Raw genomic sequence first — 24,591 nt, forward strand, 5'->3', positions numbered from 1 at the left:
AATATCTGGGCCATTGATACTATTTGCCTCAACTACTCCCTGTGGTAACAAGTTCCACATTCTCACCACTCTCTGGGTAAAGAAGTTTCTTCTGAATTTCCTATTTGATTTCTTTGATTTGTTATATTGATGACCTCTAGTTTTGCTCTTCCCCCAAGTGGAAACACACTCTGTGTCTACTTTATCAAAACATTTCATCATTTTAAAGACCTCTTATTAGGTCACCTCAGCCTTCTCTTTTCAAGAGAAAAGAGACCCAGAATGTTCATCCTTTCTTGATATATATAACCTTGCAGTTGTGGTATTGTCCTTGTAAATCTTTTTTGCATCCTCTCCAGTGCCTCTATATCATTTTTATAACATGGTGACAAGACCTGTACGCAGTTCTCCAAGTGTGGTCTAACGAACAGTCGATAAAAGTTTAGCATAACTTCTACTTTTCAATTCTATCCCTCTAGAAATACACCATAGTACTTGGTTTGCTTTTGTTATGGCCTTATTAGCATGCATCGCAACTTTTAGTGATTAGTGTATTTATACTCCCACATCCCTCATCTCCTGCTCTCTTCATATTCTCCCTCGTTATGCTCTCCTCTGCTGTTCATGTACTTAGTGTATGCCTCTTTTCTTACCCTCAATTTTTCCCTCGTGTCTTTATTCATCCATGGATTCTCATTAGTGTTTAGTTTGTTCTTGTTTTTTAGCAGAATATATTTTTCTTGGGCTCTGTTGAACACCGTTTTAAATGTTTCCCATTGCTGTTCTACATCGTTTGCCAATATTGTTGTCCATTTTATTTTCCAAAGTTCTATTCTCAGCCCCTCAAAGTCAGCTTTTCTCCAATCTATTACCCTGGTCCTTGTCAAGCTTATGTCCTTCGCATTTATTATCTTAAACCATAATCCAGGCTGACACTCGAGTGCTGTACTGAGGGAGTGCTGCATTGTTGGAGGTGTCGTCTTTTGGATGAGATGTTAAACCAAGAAAAGTCTGCCCTTTCAGGTCGACGTAACAAATCCCACGGTACTATTCAAAGAACTGGGGAGTTCTTCCCAGTGATCTGGCCAATATTTATCCCTCAACCAACATACCTTTATTTCAATATTGTTTGTGAGACCTTGCTGTGTGCAAATTGGCTGCCGCGTTTCATATGTTAGAACAGTGACTATACTTCAAAAGTACTTCAGCAGTCGTAAAGTGCTTTGGGATATCCTGAGGTCATGAAAGGTGTGATATAAATACAACTCTGTCATTTTAGATATGGATTTTGTCATTTTTATTTCAGCAACACCATGAGACTCACTCATATGAATATAGTTATGAAAATGTCTCAAACAGATTGACAAATACTTTGGAAGTGTTGAACCCTGATTTATTCACAAGAACTACGATAAGCAAATAAATATGTAAATCAATCTGAACTTTCAAGTAAAACTTTTATACATTTTATCAGCAAATGTGTGCAAGGCATAATAAACGACCAAAGCATTGAATAGGACTTGTGCTCCACAGCTCTCCCATGCACATTCTACACTGGTACTGTCATTCAGCAGCCAAATAAATGCTTTTGACTTGACTTTGAAAATGTCCCACTGAATTGGAGTTAACCTCAACATTTATTCCGTATCAGTGGAAAGATAGAATAATCATCAACAGAATAATTATTGAGAGAGAGGATTTTACAATTTTAAGAACATAGTCACCTGGCATTGCAATGAATTTATATTTTATTGAACCGGCAGAGAAACCTCTAGTATCTTCAATAGAGTGCATGCTCTCTGATGCTGCTGCATAACTACACATTCTACTGAAAATAGAGAGGGCATTTTTATGGAATACATAAATGCACTGTATGTATAAACACAGCACTGTTCATGTAGATTTAGCAGTCACACTGATATTAAAGACGCAGCTTATCTTTTACAATATACATATAGTTACAAAATATGCACAGTTTCCTGAAAGGACAGTTCAAAATGGATCATATTTTGCAATTACAATATTACGTAGAATTTTATTAGATATAGAAACAAGTAGCTACTTTTATTATGTCAATCTAGTTTCTAATGGATGTACCAGCCTAGTTGGATTTAATAAGAACGAATTGCTGGTGGAACGGAGGCACAGTCTTCTGCATCCAACGTTGAGTCAATTACAGGTCTGTAGTGCAGCGTAACCTGGAATTTAAAACAAAGTTACAAATAAATGCTCGGAACAGAAACATGTTTATTGCCCTGTATCCTTGCCTCTCCCTGCACCTCTACTTCAATTCAAACAACAAATTCCAAGGATTGGGCACTCCGAGGGGATTTCAATCTTTTCTGTGTGGAGAATGGCCAGCAGAAATGGACGTACTTCCCAGGACACCCATCCTCATTTCAAAAGACCAAAAAAAATAACATTAATTCAGAAACTGCCAGTAAGTCAACTAATAGAGGAAAATTTGAGACAGTTCCACACAGGCAAAAAACTGATGACTCCCAGCATCCGCTCATAGACTCCCCTACCCTAGTTTTAAAACCTATGCTCCATATCTAATGGGATAACTGCATGAAAGCTGACTTAACGTTTAATTTAGTGCATTCATGCTTCACACATTTACTTTTCACCTCTTCATAAGCACATGCTCCTAATTAGTGTATTATTGAAACCCCACGTGGAGTCTGATTAGAAACACTGCATTTCAGATGCTCCATATTAATCAGACTCTACTGCACACAAGCTCTTGCACAGCGAGCCTTTGGCTCAGTGGTAGCATTCCTGCCTGTGTCAGCAGGTGCAGGGTTTGAACCCCACTCCAGACAGCTCCGGCTCTGAATTCCAGGGTGATATCCAGCGGGATACTCATGGCTGGTGTGTGTGGGTGGCCCTCTTCTTCATATGGATCGTGAGAGCCCATAAAACCCTCTCGCCATATAGGACTAACCACCTTATCGACTGGTATAAAGATGGTTACGGCCAAGGGAGGAACGTTCACGTTGTGGCCTGTCAGGCTGTTAATCAACCTGCAAATCCTTCCACTACTTCACACGCTTCTCCCAGGGACGAATGTGAAGATACAAAAAAAAACAAGTTTTACATCAAGGATTTCATGTATTCTACTCGTGTGGAGCCTCATCGTATAGAGTTGCCCACGATTTTCTGACCATTAATTTTAACAATGCAAAGTCATGGGTAGAGCACCTGTAATTTCCCAGTTTATGTGGCCAGCAAGTGAGGACTCTCGGTGACTGCGGCATTTGTTAAATTGACCTTTTAATATTAAAAACTTGTAATTACAAAAAAATGCAACGGTAATTTCAGTAATGAAGAGCATTCAAGGAATCCGCTTGTGCAAATTATCTTCTGTTTGCTGCAGTCAACAATTCTCACCTTTCCAGTCTTGGGATCCACACGTGAGATAGTGTGCTTTCGCCAATGTTCATTGAATGATTTTTTCTCTTGGCCTTGCAATGGTTTTGAAAAGTCATACTCATCGATTCTCACCTAAAATGAGAACAGAAATCAAACAGAGAAAAAAAATTGCTGCACATTTTAGACAAATGAACACAGAAACATCCTCAGTCCTTTGTCTTTCAAATGAGATGTTAAACCGAGACCCCATCTACCCTCTCAGGTGGGCGTAAAAGATTCCATAGCACTATTCAAAAAAGAACAGGGGAGTTCTCCCTGGTGTCCTGGCCAATATTTATCTGTCAACCAACATCACTAAAACAGATTATCTGGTCATTATCACATTGCTGTTTGTGGGACCTTGCTGTGCGCAAATTGGCTGCTGTGTTTCCTACATTACACTAGTGACTACACTTCAAAAGAACTTAATTGGTTGTAAAGCACTTTAGGATGTCCCAAGGTCATGGAAGGCATTGTATGAATGCAAGTTCTTTTTTCCTTTTCCCACTATCAAGTTTCCAGATACTCAGGGACTGATTATCTGAATGCACAGTCCAGGCGTGGAGCCTCCCCTGCCAGGAGCATATATTGGGGTATCACAGGTACACTCCCACAAATTTCTATCGATTCATTTTAGAGGGTGGGAAATCACAAGGAGCGTGCTTATGATTTCCAAACGTACGCTCCCAGGAAGGCGATGCTCTATGTTAGGAGCCACATTCTGAAAAATGGGCACTCTAAAAATGGGCTCTCTAAAACCCCAGCGCTATTTGAAAATAGGCTCTTTAAAACAACCTCACTGCTATTTGAAAATATGCCCACTAAAACAGACTCCCACTGGTATTAGAAAAGCTACCAAAACCAGAGAGGTACATCCTTGCTCACAGAACAAAAATAAATTCAATTAGGAGGACTAGGATGCTTTTAATAATCATTAGAAATTGACTCTCAGTTTACTTTCTCTTGCACTCCCCATTTCCTATAAAAGTGAAGCTTTTCTTCCAACACCTTACTGCAACTTTTGTTTGGAATTACTCTAACTTTGTTTTTCTCCTCAAAGTGGTGACTTGTACTGGTGCAAGGTTTCCTTATTTCGAGCAGCCCATGTGAACAACCATCCCGCATGAGCCTGGATGGTGCTGGTAGGCTGTTCAACTGTGGGGTGCGCGAGACGAAGCACAAACATTAAAAGTAAAATTGTGTTTGAAAGCATTCGTATGGTTAAGGAAAATAAATCTATTTATAGATTTATAAATTCTATAGATCACCAGCAATGTAGTGTAGGATTGAAAATGAAAGAGACTTGCATTTATATAGTGCTTTTCATGACCTCAGGACGTCCCAAAGTATTTTACAGCCAATGAAGTACTTTTTGAAGTGTAGTCACTGTAGGGAAATGCGGCAGCCAATTTGCATTCAAACAGCAATGAGATAATGACCAGATAATTTCTTTTTAGTGAAGATGGTTGAGGGATAAATATTGTCCAGGACACTGGGGAGAACGCCTTGCTCTTCTTCAAATAGTGCCACTGAGAGGGCAGACAGGGCCTTGATTTATTATCTCATCCAAAAGACGGCACCTCCCACAGTGCAGTGCTCCCTCAGTCCTGCACTGAAGTGTCAGCCTAAATTTTGTGCTCAAGTCTCTGGTGTGGGACTTGAGCACAACCTTCTTAATCAGAAGCAAGAGTGCTTACACATGCCACAGCTGACACTTGGAGAATGTTGGCCAGGATATTGGGAGGAGAACTATCTGTTCTTCTTCAAATAGTGCCAAGGGATCTTTTACAATCACCTGCAACAGGCAGACGGGGTTTCAGTTTAATATCTCCTCTGAAAGCTAGCACATCTGACAGTACTGCACTGAATTGTCAGCCTAGATAGTTGGCTCAGGTGCTGTAGTGGGGCTTGAACCCATGACTTTCTGCCTCAGAGGCAAGAGTGCTCCAAGCTAACTTTTAAAATTGCTTTTACACACAGCCCTCAATAAAGACAATATCTACACAACATGGTGTGAGTAATTCAGTTTTATCAATTACCCATCACAACCAACTGTTCCTAGCTGAAAGCTACTTAGCATGAAAGGACAAAGCGAAGAGATTGGCCCAGAAATTTGGGTCGGGGGCTTCCTGCGGATGCAAGCCCCCGACCTGCACTTACCTACCGCGCCGGCCGTTGAGCTGTGGGCCCCCGTGGAATTGCGATCCTGGGCCTCCTCCAACTGCCGGCGCGCAGTGCTTGCGTATCCCAGGGGCACAGTTAGTTCGATGCGTCCCCTGGGATCAGGTGGGCCATGTAGAGCCAATGGTAGTAGGGAATGCTTCATTCATAAGTTTAACAGGAAGACCTGTCAAACCTATAAATACTATAAGCCCCAAAACATCACTAAATCTTCAAATAATTTTTTTTTTAAATCACATTTTTAAAATAAACTATAAATTGCATGAAAGAACTATTTTAAACAATAATTTAAATTTTTGAAAAAAATAATTATATTTTCCAACGGGGCTAAAAATAAACTTACTTTTCTTTAAAGTATTTAAAAATAATAAACTGGTGGAAAAAATGTTTTAATTTTAATTAATTCACCACTTACCTTGTAAAAAGCAGGCCTTGCGACTGCTTTTTACATGTCTAACTTCTGGAGACTTACCCTCCAGGGAAAACCTGCAAAAAAAACGTAAGTTCGATGCGCACGCGCTGCCTCTCCTGCGCACGTGTTCCACCTCTTAACCCCTTCTTTCAGGGGAACGGAAGTGCCGGTTTCCCGTGCATGCACAAAACTGGTACTTCCATTGGGCTTACGGGTGAATACCCCATGCGTACTCACCCACTCATGGCCATAGATAGATATCATCAGCTGTCATAGTTGCCAGCTACAAACTGTCTCTAAGTAAAGTCTCAATCTTAATTGAGACACCAAGATGACCAAGTAAAGGCGAGTTACTTTCTCACACAAAGGGAAAGAAAAATCAAAGGAGAGTCAATTCAGTCCACTCTAAAACCAACAGCCAGACGTGAAACATTTGGAGAGAACACGGAGTAGTTTGCAAGTTTGCGGTCATCTGGGAAATGGTAACTGGCGGAGGGAGTAAGAAGAAAAGTATCGGTGGCTACAGTGTGCAATAGATGTAGGGTTCTCAGAAGTACTTACATTATGGGGGAATATTTTCACTGTTTGCTGTCGATGGCAAGATATTACATAGAATTATATATAACTTAGAATCATAGAAACTTACAGCACCAGAGGTAATTGAGCCCATGGTGCCTGTGCTGGTTCTGAAAGAGCGGTCGTGTTTAGTCCCACATCCTCGCTGTTTGCCCGTAACCCTGTAAGTGCCTCATCCTCAAGGACTTGTCCAACTCCCTTTAAAATTATTTCTGGAATCAGCTTCCACCACCTTTTCAGGTAGAGCGTTCCAGATCCCAACAACTCTGAGTAAAAAGATTCTCATCTCCCCTCTAGATCTTTTTCCAATGATTGTGAATCTATGACCTCTAGTTATTGACCCACTCGCCAGAGGGAATATTTTTTCCCTATTTACTCTATCAAAACCGCTCATCATCTTGAAAATGTCTAGTAGGTTACCTCTTAACCTCCTCTGTTCCAATGAGAACAGTCTTAACTTTTCCAACTTCTCCTCATAATGGAAGTCCTTCATCCCTGGTAACATCCTGGTAAACCTCTTCTGCACCCTTTCTAAGGCCTTTACATCTTTCCTGAAGAGTGTTGCCCAGAATTGTCCACAATACTCCAGCTGAGGCCTGACCAGTGATTTATAAAATTTTAGCATGATCTCTTTGCTTTTATATTCTATTCCTCTATTTATAAACCCAAGTAAACCATTTGCTTTTTTTAAACCAGCTTATCAACTTCCCCTGCCACCTTTAAGTATTTGAGTACATGGACACCAAGGTCTCTCAGTTCATCTACACTTTTCAAAATCGTGCCATTTATATTATGTCTTTCCATATTAGTCCTTCCAAAGCGCATCACTTGACACTTCTCCGCATTGAACGCCATCTGCCATGCTTCTGCCCATTTCACCATCCTGTCTAAGTCATCCAAAAGCCTATAACAAGCCTCATCATGATCTACTACTTTACCAAGTTTCGTATCATCTGCAAACTTTATAATGCTGCTCCCTACACCCGAGTCTAGGTCGTTTATAAAAATTGCAAAGAGTAAGGACCCAAAACTGACCCTTGGAGCACATCACTGCAAACCACCTCCCAGTCTGAAAAACATCCATCCACCACCACCCTTTGCTTCCCGTCAGTGAGCCAATTTTGTATCCATACTGCCACTTTCCCCTTAATACCATGGGCTTCCGACTTCTTAATAAGCCTCCTGTGTGGTACTTTTTCAAATGCCTTCCGAAAGTCCATATGTACAACAACTACTACACTCCCTTGATCAACCTTCTCTATTACCTCATCAAAGAATTTAATCAAGTTCATCAGACACGGTTTGCCGTTAACAAATTCATGCTGACTCTCCTTGATTAACCCATGCCCTCCCAAACGGAAATGTATTTTGTCCCCGATAATGGTTTCCGATAACTTCCCCACCACCGATGTTAGGCTGACTGGCCTGTAGTTTCCTGGTTTATCCCTCTCCTCTTTCTTGAATAGTGGTATAACATTAGCAACCCTCCAGTTCTCTAGCCTGGACTAATGATCCGGAGACGCGAGTTCAAATCCCACCACGGCAGCTGGGGAATTTAAATTCAGTTAATTAAATATATCTGGAATAAAATGCTAGTGTCAGTAATGGTGACCATTGTTGTAAAAACCCATCTGGTTCCCTAATGTCCTTTAGGGAAGGAAATCTGCCGTCCTTACCTGGTCAGGTCTATATGTGACTCCAGACCGACAGCAATGTGGTTGACTCTTAACTGCCCTAGCTATAAACAAAATAAGAAGAAAGCGGACGGACCACCCGGCATCGACCTCAGCACCGACTACGGACACGGCAACGGCACACCCAGCCCAGTCAACCCTGCAAAGTCCTCCTCACCAACATCTGGGGACTTGTGCCAAAATTGGGAGAGCTGTCCCACAGACTAGTCAAGCAACAGCCTGACATAGCCATACTCACAGAATCATACCTTTCAGCCAATGTCCCAAACTCCTCCATCACCATCCCTGGGTATGTCCTGTCCCACTGGCAGGACAGACCCACCAGGGGTGGTGGCACAGTGGTATACAGTTGGGAAGGAGTGGCCCTGGGAATCCTCAACATTGGCTCCAGACCCCATGAAGTCTCATGGCTTCAGGTCAAGCATGGGCAAGGAAACCTCCTGCTGATTACCACCTACCACCCTCCCGCCATGTTGAACATCACTTGGAAGAAGCACTGAGAGTAGCAAGGGTACAGAATGTACTCTGGGTGGAGGACTTCAATGTCCGTCACCAAGAGTGGCTCGGTAGCACCACTACTGACCGAGCTGGTCGAGTCCTGAAGGACATAACTGCCAGTCTGGGCCTGCGACAGGTGGTGAGAGAACCAACACGAGGGAAAAACCTATTTGACCTCATCCTCACCAATCTACCTGTCACAGATGCATCTGTCCATGACAGTATTGGTAGCAGTGACCACTGCACAGTCATTGTGGAGACGAAGTCCCGTCTACACACTGAGGACACCCTCCATCATGTTGTGTGGCACTACCGCCGTGCTAAATGGGATAGATTCAGAACAGATCTAGCAGCTCAAAACTGGGCATCCATGAGGCGCTGTGGGCCATCAGCAGCAGCACAATTTTATTCCACCACAATCTGTAACCTCATGGCCCGGCATATCCCTCACTCTACCATTACCATCAAGCCAGGGGACCACCCCTGGTTCAATAAGGAGTGTAGAAGAGCATGCCAGGAGCAGCACCAGGCGTACCTAAAAATGAGGTGCCAACTTAGGGAAGCTGCAACACAGGACTGCATGCATGCTAAAAAGCGGAAGCAGCATGCTATAGAGAGGGCTAAGCGATCCCACAATCAGCGGATCAGATCAAAGCTCTGCAGTCCTGCCACATTCAGTTGTGAATGGTGGTGGACCATTAAACAACCAACGGGAGGAGGAGATCCATGAATATCCCCATCCTCAATGATGGTGGAGCCCAGCACGAGTGCAAAACACAAGGCTGAAGCGTTTGCAACCATCTTCAGCCAGAAGTGCCGAGTGGATGATCCATATCGTCCTCCTCTTGAGGTCCCCACCATCACAGAAGCCAGTCTTCAGCCAATTCGATTCACTCCACGTGATATCAAGAAATGGCTGAGTGCACTGGATACAGCAAAGGCTATGGGCCCCGACAACATCCCAGCTATCGTGCTGAAGTCTTGTGCTCTAGAACTAGCTGCGCCTCTAGCCAAGCTGTTCCAGTACAGCTACAACATTGACATCTATCTGACAATGTGGAAAACTGCCCAGGTATGTCCTGTCCACAAAAAGCAGGACAAATCCAATCAGGCCAATTATCGCCCCATCAGTCTACTCTCAATCATCAGCAAAGTGATGGAAGGCGTCATCGACACAGCTATCAAGTGGCACTTACTCACCAATAACTTGCTCACGGATGCCCAGTTTGGGTTCCGCCAAGACCACTCTGCTCCCGACTTCATTACAGCCTTGGTCCAAACATGAACAAAGGAGCTGAATTCCTGAGGTGAGGTGAGAGTGACTGCCCTTGACATCAAGGCAGCATTTGACCGTGTAGGGCATGAAGGAGCCCTAGTAAAACTGAAGTCAATGGGAATCAGGGGAAAAACTCTCCACTGGCTGGAATCATACCTAGCACAAAGGAAGATGGTTGTGGTGATCACAACCCCAAGACATCGCTGCAGGAGTTCCTCAGGGCAGTGTCCTAGGCCCAACTATCTTCAGCTGCTTCATCAATGACCTTCCCTCCAACATAAGGTCATAAATGGGGATGTTCGCTGATGACTGCAGTGTTCAGCTCCATTCACAACTCCTCAGATAATGAAGCAGTCCATGCCCGCATGCAACAAGACCTAGACGACGTTCAAGTTTGGACTGATAAGTGGCAGGTAACATTCACGCCACAGACGTGCCAGGCAATGACTATCTCCAACAAGTGAGAGTCTAACCACCGCCCCATGACATTCAATGGCATTACCATCGCCAAATCCCCCATAATCAACATCCTGGGGGTCACCACTGACCAGAAACTTAACTGGACCAGCCACATAAATACTGTGGCAACAAGAGCAGGTCAGAGGCTAGGTATTCTGCGGCGAGTGTCTCACCTCCTGACTCCCAAAGTCTTTCCACCATCTACAAGGCACAAGTAAGGAGTGTGATGGAATACTCTCCACTTGCCTGGATGAGTGCAGCTCCAACAGCACTCAAGAAGCTCGACACCATCCAGGACAAAGCAGCCCGCCTGATTGCCACCCCATCCACCACCTTAAACATTCACCCCCTGCACCACTGGCACACCGTGGCTGTAGTGTGTACCATGTACAAGATGCACTGCAGCAACTCACCAAGGCTTCTTCGGCAGCACCTCCCAAACCCGCGACCTCTTCCACCTAGAAGGACAAGGGCAGCAGGCGCATGGGAACACCACCACCTCCAAGTTCCCCTCCAAGTCACACATCATCCTGACTTAGAAGTATATCACCGATCCTTCATCGTCACTGGGTCAAAATCCTGGAACTCCCTAACAGCACTATTCGGCCCATCGAGTCCATCCCGGCTCTCTGTAGAGCAATCCAGTCAGTTCCATTCCCCCGCTCTATCCCCGTAGTCCTGCAAGTGCCTATCCAGTCTCCTCTTGAAAACATTGAGTGTGTCCGCTTCCACCACTTCCATCAGCAGCGAGTTCCAGGTCCTCACCACTCGCTGCGTAAACAAGTTTTTCCTCACATCTCCCTTGTATCTCTTGCCCAAAACCTTAAATCTGTGTCCCCTAGTCCTTGTACCATCAACTAGTGGGAACAGCCTTTCCCCGTCTAGCCTATCCAAACCCATCATAATCTTGTACACCTCTATCAAATCACCACTCAACCTCCTTTGCTCTAATGAAAACAAATCCAGCTTCTCCAACCTGTCCTTGTACCCAAGATTCCCCATCCCCGGAACCATTCTGGTAACTCTCCTCTGCACCCTCTCAAGTGCCTTCACATCCTTCCTAAAGTGTGGTGACCAGAACTGGACGCAATACTCCAGTTGTGGCCTAACCAGCGATTTATAAAGGTTCAGCATAACTTTGCTACTTTTGTACTCAATACCTCTATTTATGAAGCCTAAGATCCCATATGCTTTGCTAACCACTCTCAATATGTCCCGCCACCTGCAGGGACCTATGTACATTAGCTCCCAGGTCCCTCTGTCCCTGCACACTCTTGAAAACTGTGCCATTCAGTTTATATTGCCTCTCCCTGTTCCTTCTGACAAAATGCATCACCTCACACTTCTCTGAATTAAATTCCATCTGCCACTTGTCTGCCCATTCTGCTAGCTTTTCTATGTCCTGGCAGTCGATTGGTATCATCATCATCACTGTTTGCCACACCCCCAAGTTTGGCGTCATCGGCAAATTTAGAAATTCTACTCCGTATTCCAATATCCAGGTCATTTATATATATCAAAAAAAGCAGTGGCCCCAGCACTGACCCTTGGGGAACATCACTGTCTACCATCCTCCAGTCTGAAAAACAGCAATTTACCACAACTTGCTGTTTTCTGTCCTTAAGCCAATTTCTCATCCAAGCTGCCTCTTTATTCATCCATAGTTTCATCATTGGTTAGCTTGTTCTTGTTTTTTAGCAGAATAAATTTCTCCTGAACCCTATTGATCACCTTTTAAAATATTTTCCACTGCTGTTCTATCTGTTTGTCAATATTTTTTCCAGTTTATCTTCCCTAGTTCCATTCTCATCCCCTCAAAATTAGCTTTTTTCCCCAATCTATTACTTTGATCTTTGTCTTACTTATGCCTTCCTCAATCATTATCTTAAACCTTATTCTGATGTGATCGCTATTGCCTAATGTTCCCCTATGCTTACTTCTCTTAACTGCACTGGTTCATTTCCCATTATTAGATTCAGCAGTGTTTACTCTCTTGTTGGGCTTCTTACATACTGGGTAAGAAAGGAGTAATTATTGCGCTTGAAACAGAAGAAATCTTTCCCCATAGTTTTAAGACTATCAATCTTTCATTTGCTGTTTGAACATGGGACATGTTGAAACATAAAGAGGCAGAAAGCTTGATGGGATATTAAGGCTGGCTTAGCATATAGTATAGGGAGCAAACACTACAAGATAGTGCGCATTTGTTTATTAACATGTGTTTTCTTTATATATTCACATAGATAATTACAATTACAATGAACTTGTGAGTCAAATGAACTAACTTGACAGAGAGCTTGCCGGGAGTTAAAAGTTAACTTAGCATACAGAAACATAATTGAAAGACCGTGCCTGAACCTTGAAAGAAATTTGCCAAAGAAGAGCTTTTTACGACAGTTGCCTAGGAAATTAGATTGGACATGCAGCTGCAGAGAGTATAAGTAAGGCTCCATTGTTCACATAGAAAAGCAGACTGATAGGCCTGAATTTTCTCAAGGGAGGTGAGTTAGGGGGCTTCCGAGGTGGGCGGGAAACCCGGGTTTCCCGCAGGCCCTGCTGACTTTAACGACAGGGGCTGATTTCAATGTAAGGCCTCGGATTCCCGCCCGCAGCCAGCCAGATTGAGAGGCAGGTAGGCCGCAGATGTGAGGGGTCGGTCCATAGAAGATAGGAGCAGGAGTAGGCCATTCGGCCCCTCGAGCCCGCTCCGCCATTCAACGAGATCATGGCTGATCATCCAAATTCAGTACCCTGTCCCTGCTTTCTCCCCATATCCCTTGATCCCTTTAGCCTTAAGAAATATATCCAACTCCTTCTTGAATATATTAATTGGCCTCCACTGCCTTCTGTGGTAGAGAATTCCACAGGTTCACCACTCTCTGGGTGAAGAAATTCCTCCTCATCTCTGTCCTAAATGGCTTACCCCTTATCCTTAGACTGTGACCCCATGTTCCGGACATCCTTGCTCCTGTACTCAAACCCTCTTGCTACGAAGGCCAACATACCATTTGCCTTCTTAACCGCCTGCTGCACCTGCATGCTTACCTTCAGCGACTGGTGCACAAGGACACCCAGGTCTCATTGCACTTCCCCTTCTCCCAATCTATTGCCATTCAGATAATAATCTGCCTTCCTGTTTTTGACACCAAAGTGGATAACCTCACATTTATCCACATTATATTGCATCTGCCATGCTTCTGCCCAATCACCCAACCTGTCCAAATCATACTGGAATACCGGGGTCGGGATCGCAGGTTCGGCATGATCGTGGGGGGGTGGGGGTCGATATGGTCGGGGGTCGGCTGGAGGATCGGCAGGGGGTAGGTGATCGGGAGGGGGTTGGAGGATTGGCATGGGCTAGATTGGGTTGGGGTGGGGGGAGTCTGGGGTGGGGGGGAAGAGAGAGGATCGGGGCCGGCCACTGGAGGATTGTGGCTGGCCTCAGCATCATTGGTGGGGGGGGGGGGGGGGGGAGAGAGGCTTCATGGTGGGGATTGGAGGTCTGGGAAGGCAATTGGAGGCCTCATGGTGGGGTCTCCGATCACAGGAAGTGGGTTAGGTAGGGACCCTGGATCGAGGAGATAGGTATAAAGCCGCTTACCTCCTGGATGCAGCAGTCCCCGTCTCGGTTTAACTGCCGGTTTCACGAATTGTGTGAAACCCGTCCACAGGCAGTTAAACACAAAATGGTGGTGAAAAAAAGAGGTTGCCAGCCTCATTACAACATTTAAATTAAGGTACCGCCCCCTGGGAGCGGGTTGGATGCCCGCCTCCTGTCCTGCCTCCGTCAATATCGGAAGTGGGCAGGTTGGAGGTGGGATCAGGTCGGGAATCCCATTTTTAACAATTTAACTGCCCCCACACTTCAAAACCACCAGTTTCTTTTAGGGGAAAATTCTGGCCATAACATTTTGGGAGCAGATGAGATAAGGGATGCTACGTGACATGGGGTTCAACATGGACACCATGGGAAGGTTACTAAAGGGGTGGTGTCATGTTAAATCAGGTGACAGAAGGAATCCAATCATGAGAGAAGAGGCAGATTCAAGTTTAGTAAGGGGACAAGAATAATAAAAACAGACATTTTGTGCTTAGAAAAGTTAGTGTAGCGAGGGAATAGTGAAGTGCATGTCTACATTTCTGTACTTGTATCTGTTTAATCTACTCTGCTTGTAAAGTGCTTTGCATACTGACTGAAGAATTAAAAGGTATTGAACCTGAAGCAACAACTATGTTTGTAGCTACTCAAGTAAAGAGTCAACGTGGGTCTCTTTACCCACATCAATTACAGCTTTGAGTAGCCCATTGAGCCTACTCCATAATTCTGCTACACATGGCACCTCTACTTTTAAAATCATAATTCAGTGCTCTTGCTCATGCCCGTTAATGCTCCTACTTCCCAAGTAAGCATCAATCTCTCTTTTAAACACTTGTATGGCCTTCTGGGGCAGTGTGTTCCACATCCTTAAAACCCTTTTGTGTGAAGATGTTTCCCCCAAATCTGCTTTTAACCATCTTAGCTTGAATCCTAAAATGTTGTTTGTTCTGCACACCTCAACTAGAGGGAAAGCCCATTCCCTTACTACCCTTCATTATTTTAATACCTCAATCAGATCACCCTTTAACCTCATCTCCAGTTTTGAACATAATCCTAGTTTATGCATTCTCCCATCGTCACTCAGTCCCTTTATCCCAGGTATCATCCTGGTGAATCACTGCTGGACTTTCATAACACTAGTCATGTGGAGTAGATTTAATGGTATCTGTTCGGGCTCTTTCTACTCATGGTAAATTGTGAAAAAACGCATCTGTACTCAGTAACTGGCAGTAACTCATTTGACAGTACAGTACTTCAGATACATTTGACCCAGCCAGTTTGTGCTGTATGATCTTCACAACACTGTCAAACAGATTACTCAAACCTTGAAATCCTCCCTGGCATGTGCTCCCCTGCTCTCTTTGCGAGCCTCCGCACCATAGATAGTCTGTAGAGCACAGAGCATCAAATTCTGTAGCTCCAAGGTCTCAATCAGGTCAGAGTTCCAAATAATACCTGAAACAAAGAATGCAGCTCTTGTTAAACACAAAGTACTCATTTGGTAAACTTACTGCACATTTGAACAGGACACAAATCATTGTTTAAATTTGTTCTTGGGATGTGGGTGTTGCTGATAATGGTGAATTTAATGCTTGACCCTAGTTGCCCTGGTCAGTGGATTACTAAACCACTTCAGAGGGAATCAAAAATCAACCACATTGTGTGGTCTAGAGTCACATATAGCCAGAACGATTTCCTTGAGCTTTTATAACAATCTGGCAGCATTAATGGTCAATTTGCTTTCCTGGTGCCAGCCTGCAATTTACCAGATTTATTACATTCAATTTCACAATTTGCCATGGTGGGATTTGAACTTTTAACCTCTGAGCTGCTAATCCAGTTCAGTTACCACTACACTATGGGGCCAATTTTCCTCGAGCCGTCAGGCAGGGATTCAGGCGTGGTGGGGGGGGGGAAATAAATCAAAAATCGCAAAAATAGGAGGTCGCGGCCCCCCCCCACCCCGCCTGATTCCCCGCCCCATCCGACTTTCACCCCGGCATTTCAACCGACCCGAATCAGTCCCGCCCGTAGCAGGCGGGACTGGTCTTTAGGCAGCCTAATCACCAATAATTGGCATCTATAATGCCATTTTAAGGAGCCCTTGCTATTTTCAGCCTTTCCCCACGTTAAACACACCTGGTGGGAACCCCGCTGATGAAACCTGGCGTGAACAATATCGGCTCGCTTACTACCAGCTGCAGGTCAATCAGGAAAGAAGAGATTTAATCAGACAACATTTGTAGGTTGCAGGACCTTGTTGTTTCAGGCTTGGGGCAACTTGTTCCAGGCTTAGGCACAGCTGTGGAAGGTTGGAGCCTCACACACTTCTCCAATGTGAGCTCTTGGGAAGCACCTCTCGGCACCCTCACTCAGCGCTTCCTCAACGGAGGCATCTACCAGAAGTATGGGAGGCCTTTTGTTCCTTCCCTTCATGCCATTAGAGGATCTCCAGCAGCAGAGGTGTCAGCAGCAGAACCAGGAACAGCAGGATGGGCACCAGGAGCACCAGGCTGCTGCTCACTCACCTGAAGCTGCACAGGCCAGAAGGGGCCAGCGCTTGGATGTGGCTTGAGAGCACCTTGCTGCGCATCAGGGGGCCATGGGGACCCGTATCTGCATTGGCAGTCCTACTCAGAAGGACTTCCATGAAGGTCTGGTTTCTCTGTTCAATGGATGCCCATCGCTCCTCAAGAGATGTCATTCTATTATGAACACTCACCATGTTTTCCATACCCTGGCGACTTATCTCCTCCATGGAGGGTGCCAACCTTTCCATGGTGATGCGTTCATGTGCCAATGACTACGCAAAGGCTCAGCTCGTCTTCGCTATGGACTCCTCCATTCGCTCCACACTCGCAGCGACCCTGGAGACAAAGCCTGCCAGAGACTCCTGCATCTGTGCATGGAGATCCATCACCTCTTCTCTTGCGGATGGACCCAGAGGCAGAGGGTCGACATGCAGCTGAGCTGAGCTGAGCTGGCAGAGTCCTGCGCCCTCCGACGAGGACTCTCCACTGCTGTCCCTGTCTCTACAATCTGCTGATGCTCACTTGTGAGCTGTGAAACACCAGGTGACAAAACTACTCTATGTCCCGAAGGTCCCCCCGAGGTGAGAGTGTCTGCGCTGATGCTGGGTGCGCTTACTTCTGCTGATGCTGCGCCCTCAGAGGTTGGAGCTTCCTCTGAGGAGTCTGGCTGCTCAGCCTCTTCCTCCTCCACAGTGGGGACTGGGGCTCTGGGGGGGAGTAAAGGAAGGAGTTAGAGATGTAATGCCAAGGCTCTTCTGGTGACTCCCAGCGAGTTGACATCCATGCAGCCTTGGTCTCAGTGGGAGGCCTCTTCCTCCCTGGCCTAGGGAAGAGGACCTCCCTGTGGGCCCTAACCCCATCCAATAAAGCCTGCAGTGAAGCCTCATCGAATTTGGAGGCAGCTCGGGGTCTGGCACTGGCCACAGCTGCTGCAGGTTCATCTGCCATCCTGTATGGTTCGTTTGGAAGCCTTCAGAGGATGCAGTGCTTGCTGTGGACCTTGAAAGCACCACGAATGATGACATCATACTGTGGGGCTTTCTGACTGGAAACAGTCAATTAGCAAGGGTGCCCACATGCTGGAAATGAATTGGCCAATTGAGGGAAAATTGCATCGATGTGACAGACCCATTTAAATTCGTGTGGGAACCCCGACATTCGGGGAACCCGACAATTCCCCGCACCTGCGGGAAGATCGACCCCTATGTGTTTCATTATCTGCTGTTATTAAAAGTAATCACAATAAATTTGGGGCTTCTAAGACAGAGGCATATATTTTCCCTATTTGAAATAAATATCAGCAGCATCATGCAGGAGGCTCAGCACCATCCAGGACAAAGCAGTCCACTTGATCAGCACCCCATTCACCAGATTAAACATCAACTCCCTCCGCCACTGACAGTGCACACGGCAGCCTCGGCATATCTACATGATGTACTGCAGCATCTCAGCAAGATTTCTTTGGCAGCTCTCCCAAACCCAGAACCTCCACCATCTAGAAGGACAAGGACAAGGACAGCAGGTGCATGGGAACACCATCACCTCCAAGTTCCCCAAGTCGCACACCATCCCTAGTCCTTCAACGTCACTGGGTCGAAATTCCAGAACTCCCTACCTAACAGCATTGTGGGAGCACCTTCACCACATGGTCTGTAGCATTTCAAAAAGGCCCACCTCCACCACCGTCTCAAGGACAACTAGGGATGGGCAATAAATGTTGGCCTTGCCAGCGACGCCCACATCCTGAAGAAATTTTTTTTAAGTTTGCCCTACCACTGAAATAAAAGAGATAATGGTTTGCAAAGCTGTAAAATTGGAACACTTGAAATTTGGTTCTGCATTAATTCTTGCAGCGCTGACGCAGGCAGAGAGTTCTGTGCACCCTGAGCTAGCATCTTTGTAAAATGACTGAGGGGCTCTGGAATCAATTCGTATTACAGTAATACAACAGAGATTTAAAAATTCTAATCCCAACCCTACATATGCGTAAAATAAAACGCTTAAGTAGATTCACTAATAATTGTGTGAATATCCAATAACTTGAGGGGTAATTTTGAGAAATTTTACAGTTGATGTGGAGACTTGCTAGCGGAGTGAGCAGCTGGCAGAATTGGAGCCGAGCCCTATCTCTAACCCACGCTCATGTGTAGCGAGGATCCTCTGAAAATTAACCCTTTGGTGCACAGTTGTGCCATCTAACATTCTGATGGCAATCACTACTGTGACAAATAAGTGAATTTCAGCAGGCAAAAAAAAAGGAAAACATCTACCTCTGTCAAATGTCTTGATGTTATCCAGAGAATCATACAAATCGCTCAACTTCTCACACCCTTCTTTTAGCACAGAGCCTGTGCGGAACACGGCGGCGTGACTTTGCATGCACTGTAAAAGGAAGGAATTAAAGGTACATCAATCTCCAGTCCAAGTACAGCCTTTCAATGAGCAGCGTGAATTAATCACATCAAGTTCCTGCTTGCTAACGAGCATGAAAATTTTATGTAAAGGATATCAATTTAAACAAAAAAACATTTTTCCCTCTCATTTATACTGATCAATGTCCGTATATATGAAATATTTACATATATCCTTTTAACATTTCCTTCGCCACTGAATATGACAGGAACTGACTTGAGCCAGGGTATCTAACACTCTGCTTAGGATGCCAAGCTAAGAGAAACCGAACACGTGAAATATATAAGGAGTTCATCAGGAAAGTTTTTTTGTAATCATACTTTAGGAGAAAAATTTGGCATTTCAGCAGTGGAAGGAACCAATTTCACTGTATGGCCGAGCTGTGGCCAGTATTTATTTATTTTTTATTTGTTCATGGGATGTGGGCGTCACTGGCAAGGCCAGCATTTATTGCCCATCCCTAATTGTCCTTGCGAAGGTGGTGGTGAGCCACCTTCTTGAACCACTGCAGTCCGTGTGGTGAAGGTACTCCCACAGTGCTGTTAGGTAGGGAGTTCCAGGATTTTGACCCAGCAACAATGAAGGAACGGTGATATACTTCGAAGTCAGGATGGTGTGTGACTTGGAGGGGGTAGTGTTCCCATGCACCTGCTGCCCTTGTCCTTCTAGGTGGAAGAGGTCGTGGGTTTGGGAGGTGCTGTCAAAGAAGCCTTGGCGAGTTGCTGCAGTACATATACAGGAAACTTTAGTTTATCCGGAGGTTAACTGTCCGGAATGCTCGATCCACCGGCAAAAATCAGGAGCCATTTCGTTAGGTTTTTTTTCTTTTCGTTGCTTTTTTTCCCACCAGTCAGGCTCTGCAAGGTCTCGCTGAAGCTGTTGCTAAGCTACAGAGACGCTTGCAAGGTACGGCCGACTGTTTAGAAGCTGTGGGTTTGTTGCTAGATACGGAGCTCAAAAGCTTCATATGTTTCAACATTAGCGCTGGTTTGTCCGGCAGTTTTGATGGGACGGCAACAGCTCGGTCCCATCGGTGCTGGATAACACAAAGTTTCCTGTAGATCGTACACACTGCAGCCACGGTACGCCGGTGGTGGAGGGAGTGAATGTTTAAGGTGGTGGATGGGGTGGTAATCAGGCGGGCTGCTTTGTCCTGGATGGTGTCGAGCTTCTTGAGTGCTGTTGGAGCTGCACTCATCCAGGCAAGTGGAGAGTATTCCATCACACTCCTTACTTGTGCCTTGTAGATGGTGGAAAGGCTTTGGGGTGTCAGGAGGCGAGACACTTGCTGCAGAATACCTAGCCTCTGACCTGCTCTTGTTGCCACAGTATTTATGTGGCTGGTCCAGTTAAGTTTCTGGTTGAATGTCAAAGGGCAGTGGTTAGACTCTCGCTTGTTGGAGATAGTCATTCTATGACACTTGTGAGGCGCGAATGTTAACATACATTTGGCCTTTGCCTTTGGCCCGTATCCCTTAATACCTTTGGTTAACAAAAAGCTATCAATCTCAGATTTAAAATTAACAATTGATCTAGCATCAATTGCCATTTGCAGAAGAGAGTTCCAAACTTCTACCACCCTTTGTGTGTAGAAGCGTTTCTTAATTTCACTCCTGAAAGGTCTGGCTCTAATTTTTAGTCTATGCCCCCTAGTCCTAGAATCCCCAACCAGCGGAAATAGTTTCTATCTACCCTATCTGTACCCCTTAATAACTTGAAAACTTCGATCAGATCACCCCTTAACCTTCTAAATTCTAGGGAATACAATCATAATTTGTGCAATCTCTCCTCGTAACTTAACCCTTGGAGTCCGGGTATCATTCTGGTAAACCTACACTGCACTCCCTTCCAAGGCCAATATATCCTTCCTAAGGTGTGGTGCCCAGAACTGTTCACAGTAATCCAGGTGTGGTCTAACCAGGGCTTTGTGTAGCTGCAGCATAACTTCTACCCGCTTGTATTCTAGTCCTCTAGATATAAAGGCCAGCATTCCATTAGCCTTTTTGATTATTTTCTGTACCTGTTCATGACATTTTAATGATCTGTGTACCTGGACCCCCAAGTCTCTTTGGACCTCCACTGTTTTTAGCTTTTCACCATTTAGAAAGTACCCTGTCCTATCCTTTTTAGGTCTAAAGTAGATGACCTCACATTTGCTTACATTGAAATCCATTTGCCACAATTTTCCCCATTCACTTCATCTATTAATATCCCCTTGTAATTTTATGCTTTCATCTACACTGCCTATGCCACCTATCTTTGTGTCATTGACAAATCTGGATATATGACTTTCTGTGCCATCATCTAAGTCGTTAATAAATACTATGAATAGTTGAGGCCACAACACCCTGCCAATTTGAGTGCCTACCCATTATCCCCACTGCCTGTCTCCTGCCGCTCAGCCAATTTCCTAACTAGGTCAATAATTTGCCCTCAATTCCGTGGGCTTCTACTTTAGTTAACAGTTTCTTATGTGAGACTTTATCAAATGCCTTCTGGAAGTCCGTATAAATAACATCCATAGACATTCCCCTGTCCACTACTTTAATCACCTCTTCAAAAAATTCAGGTTCCTAGTTACATGCAGCAATGATTACAAATAACAGTTCCAGGCACCAAATGATGGTGTTCCTTAACTGAAGGCCTGAGGTTTAACCAGGTAAAACTCTCAGTAACTGAGCAATAAATCCTTTGACTCAGCAGGTGCCTGCACTAGTCACAAAGTGATTGTTCTGCAAACCATCTGAATTACTGTACTACAATTACATCTAAAACGTAGCTAGAATATTATACAAGAGTAATTTCTACATCTCAAATAAATGCATATATAACATCACTGATCATCTACGTTAACAAATCAAACATCCCCTTATGATACTAAAATCTAAAGACTAGCACAATATGTTAGAAACCAGGTCTCAAAGGTGATGTTACATGTATATTCATAAAAGCACTAATACTCATCACCCTGATGAGCAGAAGTTGTTTAAAAATAGAAAGCTCTTTACACTTTCAGCTGTGGCGCCAATAATCTTGTACAGCACAAAAATGTCAACAAAAATATATAAACTGGGGAAATTCTGAAAGCTGTTTCCCTTCCCTCACCTTCTGCATGTTAATTCGGAGCTCTGATGTGCGAGTGCCTCCATCAGCAAATCGCAGTCTGTCAAGGTTGGCCACCGACTCCTCTCCAGCATTTGGATTAATTGGTGCGACAGCTTCACCTGAATTCAGAGCAAGAAATAAGAGTACTTCAGATTCCAAGAATCGGTTTTGAAAGCACAGAATTAATTCAATTCTGCTGGGAAGAGATCTGAAAATAATTCTTCCACAAAGGAAATAATATTCTTTTAACTCCCCAACATCTCCAAAATCTTTCAAATTCCATCGTAAAATGTATTAAGAGCAGCAGAGAACTGATCTGTTCTCAATGTCGGAACTGGCTAGGTGTAAAACTTGAGCTTACCACAATAAAACAAAGCAATCACTGAAAAGTACCACTTGGGATCAGTTGGTAGCACTCTAACCGCAAAAGTCAGGTGGTTGTGGGTTCAAGCCTCGCTACAGACTCCAGCACGTAACCTAGTCAGATACTTCAGTGCAGTAATAAGGAAGGTCTGCACTGTCGGAGGTGCTGTCTTTCAGGTGACATGTCTTGCAGCTCATGGCACTGTTTGAAAAGCAGGGGGTTTGCTCAATGTCCTCAAATAACACTAGTTAGTCTGGTCATCCTGATCATTTACTGTTTGGGGTCCTTATTGCAAGTACATTGACTGCCATGTAATAGTGAATGCACTTCAAAAGTAATTCATTGGTTACAAAGCTGAGGATGTGAAAGACGCTATACAAATGCAAGTTTTTCTTTTTAAATGGCAAAAATGTACAGTACAATGCTGAGAGCCACATCCATGTCAGGTAATTTCACTTTTACTGTAGGGAAAAAAAAACTTTCCACAATTCAAACTGATTCTAGATTAATTTCTGATCAGGAAGGCTATTGATTTGTATGGGGAAATATGTGCGAAGATCACAAGGCAGTAAAAGCAAGGAAAAACAGTATTACTCTAAATGAAAAGTTATGGGGGAGGGGGTAATAAAGATTATGGTGCGTATGGTTGGGGGGGGGGGGGGGAATAAAGGTGCGTAGCGATCAGACGCACATTATTAGTTATATGACTGGTCAGTAAAATGACCATTACATTTAATCTCCAAATCACTGACTCAAAGACATGGCGAGCACAAAGCAACATACCCTGAAACAAACAGTTCTTTGGCAGTAACATTTCAGCTGTGAGACTGGGAATCATCCACTGGAAATGAAATGTTAAAAACTGCAAAGCTGTAACTTCTCAAATTTGCTGCATTGTATTTTGGCCAATAGAATTTGGGGAATCCCAAATGAAAAGTATTACACGTTTGGACTAAGTGAAAGTTTTTTTTGTAAAACAAAACTAGTTAACAGGTTAAAGCTTTCAAAAATATCACGGGAAATCAAAAACATCATACAGCCAACTTTTCCTTTTCCTCTCTCTCTCCCTGCAGATATTTTTTATTATTCTTTACGCTTTCACACTAGCATTTTATGCAGCTGGCCCTGTGGATCTCTGACAGAAGTTCATTATCACCGCCACCTAGGCAATTTTTGGATGTTTCACTGCTCTGAAAATTCAAAGCAGCAGTTTCAGTCGTGCCCACGTTAAATATTTAGCTTTGTGGGTAAGGAATACCCAAGGTTTGCAGCGTAAAAGTAACAGTGCGAGATGAGGAGGTTATGAAGTTTGGTGAAATAAACAAGTACAAACACACCAGAAAATGCTGGAAAAACTCAGCAGGCCAGGCAACATCCGTGGAGAGAGAAATAGAGTCAACGTTTCAGGTCGAAACCCTTCATCAAGACTGAAAAAGCACAGGAAATGAAACAGATTAAGAGGCCAGTTTGGGGGCTGGGAAATGGGGATGAGAGAACAAAAGAGAAGTGAAGAGACATTAAGAGGTATTCAAAACGAGACGAGATGGTGATAGGACTAGTGGAGAGACAAAAGACGGCTCTAGACTAGAAATGCGCTGGCAGAATGAGAGACAGCTGCCATGTGGGAGAGAAAAAAAGGGGGAAGGGCCAAAACAAAGGTGTGGATAAAAAATATATGTAAAAATGTAATAGGGGCCGAGGTTATGATCTGAAATTGTTGAATTCGATATTGAGTCCGGAAGGCTGTAAAGTGCCTAATCGGAAGATGAGGTGCTGTTCCTTGAGCTTACGTTGGGTTTCCGTGGAACAATGCAAGAGCCCGAGTACGGTGAGGTCTGAGTGGGAATGGGGCGGTGAATTAAAATGACAGGCGACCGGAAGCTCGGGGTCACCCTTACGGACTGAACGGAGGTGTTCCGCAAAGCGGTCACCCAATCTGCATTTGGTCTCCCTGATGTAGAGGAGACCACATCGTGAGCAGCGAATACTAGATTGCAAGAAGTACAGGTAAATGTACATTTCCTGCGCTTTTTCAGACTTGACGAAGGGTTTCGACCTGAAACGTTGACTCTATTTCACTCTCCACGGATGT

At 44.4% G+C, this 24,591-nt stretch overlaps 1 protein-coding gene across 1 annotated transcript in view; it reads right to left on the reverse strand.

The window, feature by feature from the left end:
* Positions 1 to 1,350: 1,350 nt before the first annotated feature.
* The window catches only part of sdha (succinate dehydrogenase complex, subunit A, flavoprotein (Fp)), a 70,239-nt gene continuing 46,998 nt past the window's right edge, over positions 1,351 to 24,591 (reverse strand). Inside the window, exons 6-10 of the mRNA XM_085993356.1 lie at positions 22,136 to 22,254; positions 18,889 to 19,000; positions 15,412 to 15,542; positions 3,373 to 3,486; positions 1,351 to 2,177 (exon numbers count right to left, since the gene is read on the reverse strand). Of these exons, the coding sequence (XP_085849482.1) occupies positions 2,091 to 2,177; positions 3,373 to 3,486; positions 15,412 to 15,542; positions 18,889 to 19,000; positions 22,136 to 22,254 (563 nt within the window). The 3' untranslated portion in view covers positions 1,351 to 2,090. The remainder of the gene's footprint in view (positions 2,178 to 3,372; positions 3,487 to 15,411; positions 15,543 to 18,888; positions 19,001 to 22,135; positions 22,255 to 24,591) is intronic.

Source organism: Somniosus microcephalus, chromosome 7 (genome assembly GCF_052327205.1).
Source record: "Somniosus microcephalus isolate GS21.2 chromosome 7, FLI_Smic_1.0, whole genome shotgun sequence".
NCBI lineage: Eukaryota > Metazoa > Chordata > Chondrichthyes > Squaliformes > Somniosidae > Somniosus > Somniosus microcephalus.